Source organism: Pteropus vampyrus, unplaced genomic scaffold, assembly GCF_000151845.1.
Source record: "Pteropus vampyrus isolate Shadow unplaced genomic scaffold, Pvam_2.0 Scaffold493, whole genome shotgun sequence".
Taxonomy (NCBI): domain Eukaryota; kingdom Metazoa; phylum Chordata; class Mammalia; order Chiroptera; family Pteropodidae; genus Pteropus; species Pteropus vampyrus.
Window position 1 is genome coordinate 70,676 of NW_011889274.1, and position 10,194 is coordinate 80,869.

Genomic DNA, 10,194 nt, shown 5'->3' on the forward strand with positions numbered 1-10,194 from the left:
AAGAAGAAGAAGGATAGCTAAGGTCAAATTATAATAGGCATTCAACTATTTCCTAAAGGAGGTTGAACTTTATTCACCAATAAGTTTTTTGAGATGATGAATTTTATGATCTAGCCAAGTTTTGGGAAATAACTCTGGTGTCAGTGTAATATAAGAATTAAAGAAATGAAAAACCATCCATTCAACAAATGTTTATTGAGTGTCTACTATGTACTAAGTACTAGGGGTACAATGATGAACCATACAGGCACAATCTCTATCTTCATGGAGTTTACATTCTAGCTAGGGCGGGGGGTGGGCAGGGAGCAGAGGAGTGAAAGAGAGGCACATAGTAAACAAATGAATGAAAAAACTAAGATGATTACAGAGAGTGAGAGTGGCTGTAAATACAGTTACGCTGGATGATGTATCAGAGAGATGGGGGTAGAGTTGAAGTCTGCTTAGGTTGGTCAGGGAAGCTTCTCTGAGGAGGAGACATTTGAGGTGAATGCCAAAAAAGAGCCACTCATTTAAAGATCTTGGAAAGATATTCCAGGCAGGGGAAACAACAGGTGCGAAGACCATGAGGTAGGTCTATGTTTGGTGAGTTCAAGTATAGGTTGAATGTACTAAAGAAGTATAGGGTGAAATCACTAAATAGCACAATACCTAATCATATAAGTTTTTTTTTTTTTTATGTTAAGGGGTTTAGATTTTATTCAAATAACAATGGGAAGACTAAAGAATTTAAAGCTGATGTGGTTAAGCTGATCAGGTTTATGTAATAAAAAGACCATTCTAGATGATGTGTGGAGAATGGGTTGGAGGGCAACAGTGAACTATCTGGGAACCTATTGCCATAGTTCAAGAAAAAGATTGTGGGTTGAACTAATGTAGAGTAGAGGAGGTGGGATAAGTGAAATTATATTCCAAATTGGAAGTAGAATTGACAGATCTTGAAGATAATTTCAAAATAGGAGATCAAGGTTTTGGCTTAACCAATGCATTTATAGGGAAGGGGAAGATTGGGAGGGAATAGGTTTGGGTTGGGGGATAAATCTAGAGCTCTTCTTTGAACATGAAAAGTTCGATATATCATTGGATGTCCAAGTGGAATATCAGTTCAGTAGCTGGATATACAAGCCTGAGGCTCAGAGAAATGTCAGAGGGATATATATTTTGGAGTCATCAGCATATAGATAGAATTGATGGGATCGATCTGAGAGAGAGTATAGGTAGAGAAGAGAAAGGAGAAGGGAGCTCAGAACCTCCAACGACTAGATGTCAGGAGGAGGAAGGGGAGCTGTCAGCAAAAAAAAAAGACCAAGATGGAGTGGCCAGAGTCATGAAAGCCAGGAGAAGAAAATAATTTCAAGAAAAATGTGGTTAAGTTTGTCAAACACTGTTTTAAGGTCAAGTAAGATGAATATAAAGAGATAAAACCATTGGACTTGGCAATGTGGAAGGTACTGATAATCCTGACAAGAGTAATTTCAGTGGAATGAAGGGAATAGAAAAACAATTAAAGTGTTTCAATAGGACAAGTGAGGGATAAAAAGGCAAAATTGGGCAATAATAATAGCGATAGGAAGAAATGCATAGACCTTAGAACCATTGTGGTGAGGAATTGGATGTGGAGAGTAAGGGAGGGGAACATATGGTTTCTACAGATGATAAGAAGGGCAGTCGTGCCACCAATTCTAAGAACGGAAAGAGAGGTATATGGGAGAAAAAAAGAATGATTTCTGCTTGGGACATATAGATTTGAATGTGCTGGCAGGACATTCATGTGGCCTAAAGCATTCGATGATTCCCAAATCTATATGTCCAATACAGAGGTACAAAGTAGTGTGGACTGGACATTCGAATTTGAGAATCACCAGCATAAAAATTATATTGGCTGACCATGAATGTAAAAGGGAATGAGGGTCAAAGACAAGCCTTGGAGAACTCTCACATTCAAGTGATGGTCAGATAAAGAAAAGATAGCAAAGAAAATCAAGGAAGAGTCATAAGAGAGTTGTATAATGGAAGCCAAGGGAGAAAAGATTTTCCTGAAGGAAAGGGTAGTCAACAATACTAACAATTTGGTCAAAAATGAACAAAGAGTATTCCAACATGCTCAGAATAGAGAGATGGCTGATAGAATTGACACTCAGGAGGCCACAATGACTGGGGCTTCTTCTGTCCACAGGCCTCTCCAACATCAACCAGACTCGTCTTAATTTCCACTTCTCTGATAGAACTGTTGGTGGCATGGAAGTCCAGCAAGCCAGACTCATGTTCTTTGTGCAACTCCCTCCCAATACCATCTGGACTTTGAAGGTGAGGGTCTTAGTGCTAGGCCCACATGATGCCAACCTCACCTTGGCCACTCAGCACCTGCTGGAGGTGGATGCTAGCGGCTGGCACCAACTCTTCCTGGGGCCTGAAGCTCAGGCTGCCTGCAGCCAGGGATACCTGATCCTGGAGCTGGTATCTGAAAGTCAGACAGCCCAGAGCTCAGACATCCTGGGTGGGGCTGCTCATAGGCCTTTCGTGGCAGCCCGAGTGAGAGTTGGGGGCAAGCAACGGGTCCGCCGGCATGGCATTGACTGCCAGGGTGAGTCCAGGATGTGCTGTCGACAAGAGTTTTTTGTGGACTTCCGTGAGATTGGCTGGGACGACTGGATCATCCAGCCTGAGGGCTATGCAATGAACTTCTGCACAGGGCACTGCCCACTGCATGTGGCAGGCATGCCTGGCATTGCTGCCTCCTTTCACACTTCAGTGTTCAATCTTCTCAAGGCCAACACAGCTATGGGCACCACTGAAGGTGGCTCATGCTGTGTGCCCACAGCCCGGCACCCCCTGTCTCTGCTCTACTATGACAGGGACAGCAACATTGTCAAGACTGACATACCTGACATGGTGGTAGAAGCCTGTGGGTGCAGTTAGTATGGGCAGCCCAAGGTAGAGTAGGCAAACATGCTCCCACAGAGGTGCCCATCCTTAAGAGGAGGGACTGACCCCATAACTGCCTCTATCCAAAAGGTGGGCTCCCTCTTCTTAGCAACCTATGGAAATTATCCCAACTTTGACTTGAGGAGATCCTCATCTAAGGAGATTCACTATACCATCTTCAAAACCACCAGCCTCTTTCTTAGAGCATAGTGCATCCAGTAAGCCCCACATGCTCAACTGCCCTCCCAGAGACGCTGATCTACCTCCAACCATGAGCAGTGCCATCTGGTTTCCAGGCGGTGTCCACCCTTAATCCGCTATGCCTCCCAGCCCTTTCCACTCAATGGCCCCCTCCCTGTTTAAGTTGACATAGACCCTTCTTTTGATTTTCTGGATTTCCAAAGAGCCCCCTCCTTGGTTTCACCAAAAATTAGATCACTACTCTTCAAAATGAGGCTTATTCATCTCTGTGTGTTGAGCCTCTTTCTTTCTTATTTGACCAGGTGGGCTTCTGAGGCTCTCTTGGCACCCCCACGTCCATTTTTTGTCTTTCTGTCCTGTTCTATGCCCTCAAGGGCTGACTCACTTGAGTTCCTTTGGCCCCTTTTTCCTCTGAGTTTGACTAAGGGGAGACACAGGCAAGAAGTCCTGGTATTACTCCTGTTCTCTCCACCTAGGTGCCACAGTGGACTGTGGCCATGGCCATGTCCCTACAGTTCCTGTCTGGCTACCCCCTTCCATGGCTCCAGCTCTGCCTAGCTTCTGATATCACTGCTTCCGAGATAGCAGCTTGTAATGGCTCTCCACTCTTGCTATTCTCCGGGTGCTTCAACATCTCTCATTGGTTCCTTTAACCCTGCCCATACCTCTGCAAAGAAGTTCTTTATTAAGTCTTCTGAGCAACGCAAACACAGACAGCTGAGTGGGTCTTTTGTCTCCTGCCAGGACCCCAACTGACACCCCAGATGACACACAGCCTTCCTGCTCTGACCGCTTCAGCTCTCTCCTCACACAGACTCCTTGGGGCTGAGTTATTGTGTCTATCCCACCCATCCCACACTTCATGCCTCTTCCTCCCCAGGCTGCTTCCTCTTCTTTGTTAGGTCCCCTCCACGCTCCCAGAACCATCTTTGCTGGTCTCAAGGCCAGTAACACCAGGGTTTTACCTGTTCCTCTCCTCCCCCTGTACTCACTCCAAGAGATAAGACTCCTCTCCTCCCTCTGCGCTCACTCGAAGAGATAAGACAGATCAGTGCTCAATTAGCGAGTAGGCTGACAACCTGTGGGCAAACACTGGCGAGAAGCAAAGGAATGGAGAGCTGTCTGGCTTCCTTTCACTGATCTCCAGGTCTCCATCTAGGAGTCCTGCCTGGAAGCTGAAACTGGCCAAGGGCCACTTGAGTGAGACAGGGAAAAGAAAAGGAAGTCCTGGAGTGAGAAGAGGGAGGCATTTGCTCTGAGACTGGGTCCTCTCTAGACCTTTGCCCTCTACCTCCACCATCTCCACTCTTTGGTTGAACAGCCCTGAACCATGGGTCGATATTGTCTGCAGCCCAAGGCCGAGTTTTCGCAAAACCCATGTGTCCTTTGGGTTACGTGATGTCTGTGTTTGCTCATCTTATAACCCCTTCCTACCAGGGTCTGAGGGCTCTGGAATAGGAACCCTAGAGGAGAAAGTCTGAAAGGGACCTCCTGGAGGATTACAAATCTGAGCTGCTGCTGGGCTTCTTGAGCAAACTTATGGAAGTTACCCCACCTTTGGCTTGAGGAGATCTTCATCTAAGGGGAGAATTTAAGGAAGTCTTCTAGTGCCTCTCCCTCCACTCCACCCTGCTCCCAGACCTAACTTCCCTTCCTCCCATTACAGCTTTAGTCCCCAGGGTCAAGACTAAGGTGAAGTGAAGTGAAGCACTCACCCTAGGGGCAAAAATTTTAAGGAGATATCAGAAAATTCATCAATAATGATAAATAATATTTTAATTCAGTATTTTTAAAACATTGAAATTAGCGCAAAAAATATATGATGAACTAATTGGCAAACTTTAAAATAAACACAGGATTAGTATTATTCCCTGTCTTGTTTGGCTCCACCTTTCGTAACAAGGGGTAAGAGTGGGTCTATCTTTTTCCAAACCTTTTCTTCCAGAGAACTCCCTGGTCCATAACTCTAAACTCTGTCAGGCTTTTCTTATTTGGGTAAGATAATCATTCAGGCTTCTTCTACTTCCTTACCCGCCCCCAAACCTGTCACTAACCCCCAGCCCCCAACCAGGTTGGTGGTAGGGCGGGCCTGTGAGGCAGATGGCTGTGGTATTTATAACCTGGGAGCACTTCTTGGGAAAAGTGACTAAGATGCTAAGAGCATATTTATAGCTGGGTTCTGACGTAAGTGTCAGTGGGGAGGTAGGGCCGGGCCAGGCACAGCAGCAAGAGGGTAGGAAGAGCTGGAAATTGGGGGCACATGACAGAGAGGGTGAGGGAGGGGTGGGGTCAGGGACTCCTACAGCCACTTCTTGCTGCTTACCTTGACTCTGTCTCCTGGCACCAACAGGTAAGCCCTCTGAAACACCACCATGACCTGTGTTTTGCATTTCTGTGGTCCAGACCCTAGGGGCTAGAGGGCTTTCATTCACCAGCTAGACAAACTGAGAGATAGCTAGGAGCTGGGGAGGGCACTGGGCAGAGGGGCTTGGATATGTTTCAGGACCTAGGGAGAAATGCAGGGTGGACAGGAAGTTCTAAAAGTCCTATTGGCCCTTCTCCCTGCTCCCCACCACAAGGTGCCCTGAATTTCTAGGAAGAGCCTCACACCCATCACCAAGCTCCATTGCCACCTGTTAGTGTGATGAGGTCCCAAACCAAAGTTAGCAGTGATGTGGGTCCGGACGACTACCTCTGCTCTCTAGCAGTGGCAAGGTGAGAGAGTAGAGTGATCAGCTTATCTGTCTCCTGTTGGAGAGGCAGGGTCCCCAGAGTGAGAGGTTGGGAAGTGCTCCATCTCTCCACTCTGCAGAGTAGCCCCTTCCCTGAGAAACTGGTCAGCTCTAAGGCAGCTGCTGTCCAGTAGCACAGCACTGCCACATGGTGGACACTGGTGGTACTGAGGCCCAGCTCCCAAAGCACGACCTCTCTCTCTGATGCCAGATCTAACAGTCTCTCTTGACAGTCCCCACGGACTAAATAGTGGGGAGATGAATAAAATGAAGTGGAGGAACATTTCCAAATCAGACTCACATCCTCTCAGCTTCTTGGAGAAACTGGGGCATAAGGAGAAAGGCTAGCATGAAACCTTCCCTCATGAGTTCAAGGTGGAGGGGCCTTGGCCTTCCCATTTAAAGTCAGTGAGAAAATGTAGTAGGGAGGGCTGGGATTGGAACTGAGGTTGCTGTACTTTGCTTTGCTCTAAAAAGTCCTTAAACCACCCACTTCCCATCTCCATTAACATAGGCCTGGTTCCACTTCTAGGATGCCTCACATTTAGGCAACTCTCACAGTCCCCTGAAAGAGAACCAGCAACTGTGTATAAGCCCTACCAAGTCTCATGCCCTCTGCCAGCCTTGATGGACTCTGTTCTGCTGTAAGATTGCATCACCTTCACTCCCACCTCTCTGGGTTTCCCCAGACATCACAGTAGTATGCTAAACCCCATGCTCCTGCCCTCCTCCACATTGTGCTTCAGTCCAACTGGACTCTGGGCGGCCAGCACAGGCAGGGTCAGGGAGTGACTTCTGTGTCTCGTGGCACTGCCACCTTGGCCTGGGCAAGAGGACTCCATTTCTCCCACCCCCGCCTTCCAACCTCTCAACCCTGTCCCAGCCCCATTGCTAGAAATAAAGAGACCAGAGTTCTCCTTCTTGCCCAGAGATCCCAGAGAAATAACCACTGAAACTCACAGCTACCCTCATGGAAACTGCTGCTGCAGTGGCTGCAGGACAGGCTAGAAAGGCTGGAGGGATGGGGAGAAATAGCCCTTCCCCACCTTGCTATATGAAGTTCCCTCCCCCGAGTCCCAGACCTTGGGGACAGAGCATGTGAAATCATCCTTTCTTGCATCATGCGTGTCCACACTGCCCCCCCCCCATACCCTACCTTAAGCTCAGTGACCAGGGCCAGATGGTGAAACCCGAGCTCCGGGGGTGGGGGGGGGGACCTCCACCCCCTGCAGGGGCTTGATGGGCAGCACAGCTAGCCAATCTGGGGCTCAGAGGGTAGGTCTGCTGGCTGACCACGAGGTGAGGGAGCCCCAGGCCGCTGGCTCTAAAGAGGCCTGTCAGTAACCAGACATGAGCTGTGAGGGTCAAACTGGCAGACTGTGCTAAACACAGCTACCCATCGGATCATCCACTTTCTGACTTCCTGAGTCCCAGGCAAGAGAAGATAGGTGGCTCTATCCTTCACTAAGGGTAGGCGTGGCACTGGTGTCTGCTGTTGCTGTGCCCTCATTGGCCTTCAAGAAATCAGACTCAACAGAAGGAGCAACTGCCTTGCGAGGCTCCCGTCCAGACCCGGAGCCATTTATCAAGAGCATGGGGCTCCCTGATGTCCAGCTCCAGTTGGTGCTGCTGTGGGCACTGGTGTGGGCACAGGGGGTGAGGTCTCTGTGTCCTTCCTGTGGGGCCCCCACACTAGCACCCCAAGCAGAACGAGCTCTGGTCCTGGAGTTAGCCAAGCAGCAAATCCTGGAGGGTCTGCACCTGACCAGTCGTCCCAGAATAACTAATCCTCCATCCCAGGCAGCGCTGACCAGAGCTCTTCGGAGACTACAGCAGGAAAGTGTGGCTCCAGCGAAAGGGGAGGAGGTCATCAGCTTTGCTACCACCACAGGTGGGTGAAGGAGAGACAGGCAGAAAGCAAACAGGGAAAGGGTGGCAGAAAGGGAGACTGACAGAAAAGGCAGCCCTCCTCTGGGTGTGGGAGGAGGAGGAGGAGATAGGGCAGGGACTGGCTGTGGAGGACAAAAGGCAGTCCTTTTTTCTTCTAAAGGTGAGTGCTAGGGAGAATAGTGGGCAGGGCTTGCAGAAGTCTCAGAGGAGAGCTCCATCTCTGCTCAGTCTCTCAGTCCTTTCTCCATCTTTCTGGCAGACTCTTCCACTTCAACCTGCAGCTCCACGCTCACCTTCCACCTGTCCACTCTTCCATCCCACCACCTGTACCATGCGCGCCTATGGCTGCATGTGCTCCCCACCCTTCCTGGCACTCTTTACTTGAGGATCTTCCGATGGAGCCCTAGGAGGAAGCGTCGAGGGTCCCGCACCCTCCTGGCTGAGCACCAGATGACAGGCCCTGGCTGGCATGCCCTGACTCTGCCCTCCAGTGGCTTGAAGGGTGAGGAGTCTCATGTCCTGAAACTCCAACTGGACTGCAGACGCCTAGAAAGCAACGGCACAAATGCCCAACAACCTCAGCGGCTGCTGGACACAGTGGGAGACCAGCGGCCCTTCCTGGAGCTTAAGATCCAGCCCAATGAGCCTGGAGCAGGCCGGACCAAGAGGAGGACCCTCACCTGTGAGCCTGAGACCCCCTTATGTTGTAGGCGAGACCATTATGTAGACTTCCAGGAACTGGGATGGCAGGACTGGATCCTGCAGCCTGAGGGTTACCAGCTGAATTACTGCAGTGGGCAATGCCCCCCACACCTGGCTGGCAGCCCAGGCATCGCTGCCTCCTTCCATTCTGCTGTCTTCAGCCTCCTCAAGGCCAACAACCCTTGGCCCTTGGGTACCTCCTGCTGTGTCCCTACTGCCCGAAGGCCTCTCTCTCTCCTCTACCTGGACCGCAATGGCAATGTGGTCAAGACAGATGTACCAGATATGGTGGTAGAGGCCTGTGGCTGTAGCTAGCAAGAGGAACTGGGTTCTGGAGTAAAGAGATCAAGTTGGGGGTTCCCAGGCAAACAGCATCTGTGGCTGGAGGCATCAGATTCTTAATCTGCATACCCTCCCATGGGCCACCAGGCAGTATGACTGGGTTGACCCCTATGGGACCCAAATGGGGACGTTTTTGTCCAGACTGTGGCCTATTCCAGGCTGGCTGATATGTGGGGAGATGGGGAATGTGTGTCCTCTGAAGAAATCTAGCCAGAAAGCATGATTTCCTACTCTAAGGTTTGTGAGAACATGGCAGAAGCAAGGGAGGGAGGGAGGGAAGGAGGAGGCAGAGAAAAATTACTCAGTCTCTCCCAAGAAGAGAAAGTCCTCAAGTGAGGGAAAGAAGAAGCAGACTGAGGGCCCAGCAAGCTTGGGGCAGGGGAAACAGGCTGGCCAAGAGTATGACTATTGAAGTGCTTTAAGGGAGGGTCAAGAGGGAGATGGGCAAGGGGCTGTTGGAAAGTGTTTAGCAGAGCTGAAATGGGAGTCAGGAGAGAGGGGTACTGAGCCTGAGAAGTTTCTTGTTTTTTCCTAGTGGGGGGCAGGACCCACTGGGGAGACAAACGTCTATACTTTCCTAATAAAAATGGAAAAAAATCAATGTACGAGTCATAATAAAGAGCTGAGATGATGGTCCAGAGCAATGGTATTCAGGATGTGAGCAGGGGACCCCTGGAGGGGTCCCTAGACCGTTTCAGGGGTATCCATAAGGTCAAAACTATTTTCATAAAAATACTAAGGTCTGATTTGCCTTTCTATTTTCATTATCTCAAAAGTATACAGTGGTGTCTTCCAGAGGCTGCGTGATATGTGATTACATCATCTTTCTGACACCATTTTTAACGGGATGTGTATTTGTGTATTCTTGGGTTACAAACCTTTTCAGTTTCAGTTTCTAATATAGTAAATTGATATAAACCATATAAACAAAAGTTCAATCATTTTAAGAGTACAAAGGAGTTTTGAAACCGAAAGGTTTGAGAATGGCTGATCTAGAGACCTGGGTGGGGAGAGGAAAGCAGTGTGCTCTGAAAGAACTTCCCTGGAAGAGCAGGCACATTGCAAAGATAGAAGCATGTGTACCATCCCTTCTCCAGTGACCATTGGTCTTGCCTGACGGTCTGGGTACAACTGGCGTCTGGGTCAAAGTCATGTGGGGGAGGAGGCTCAAATAGGGCTCCTTATCTGTCCCTCCCAGCTACTATCTATATTTGTCTGGCCTCAGACCTCTTCCTAGTTTCACCTTTTCCTCTTGACCCCCAGACTGAACAGTTAACCTACTGACCCTCCAGGTCCAAGGAGATGGTTCTTGGAAGCAGAGCTAAGGTGTGGGAGGTTTGTCTGATGAGTGACAGAAAAGGAAGGGGCTTCTTTCCCCCACCATGCTCTCTCCCCTTTCTCATAA

The 10,194-nt window shown here is 49.2% G+C and overlaps 2 protein-coding genes across 2 annotated transcripts in view; both read left to right on the forward strand.

The window, feature by feature from the left end:
- The window catches only part of INHBC (inhibin beta C subunit), an 8,565-nt gene extending 5,649 nt beyond the window's left edge, over positions 1-2,916 (forward strand). Inside the window, exon 2 of the mRNA XM_011382852.1 lies at positions 2,174-2,916. Within this exon, the coding sequence (XP_011381154.1) occupies positions 2,174-2,916 (743 nt within the window). The remainder of the gene's footprint in view (positions 1-2,173) is intronic.
- Positions 2,917-7,448: 4,532 nt separating this feature from the next.
- Positions 7,449-8,828, forward strand: INHBE (inhibin beta E subunit). Its single transcript, XM_011382853.2, has 2 exons — positions 7,449-7,746; positions 8,005-8,828. The coding sequence occupies exons 1-2, from the start codon at positions 7,449-7,451 to the stop codon at positions 8,760-8,762; spliced, it is 1,056 nt and encodes a 351-aa protein (XP_011381155.1). The 3' UTR covers positions 8,763-8,828.
- The last annotated feature ends 1,366 nt before the right edge of the window (positions 8,829-10,194 follow it).

Coding starts and splice junctions, on each gene's coding strand:
- INHBE (XM_011382853.2), top strand. CDS start 7,449: ATGGGGCTCCCTGATGTCCAGCTCCAGTTGGTGCTGCTGTGGGCACTG. Junction 7,747..8,004: donor CAGCTTTGCTACCACCACAG/GTGGGTGAAGGA, acceptor TCTTTCTGGCAG/ACTCTTCCACTTCAACCTGC.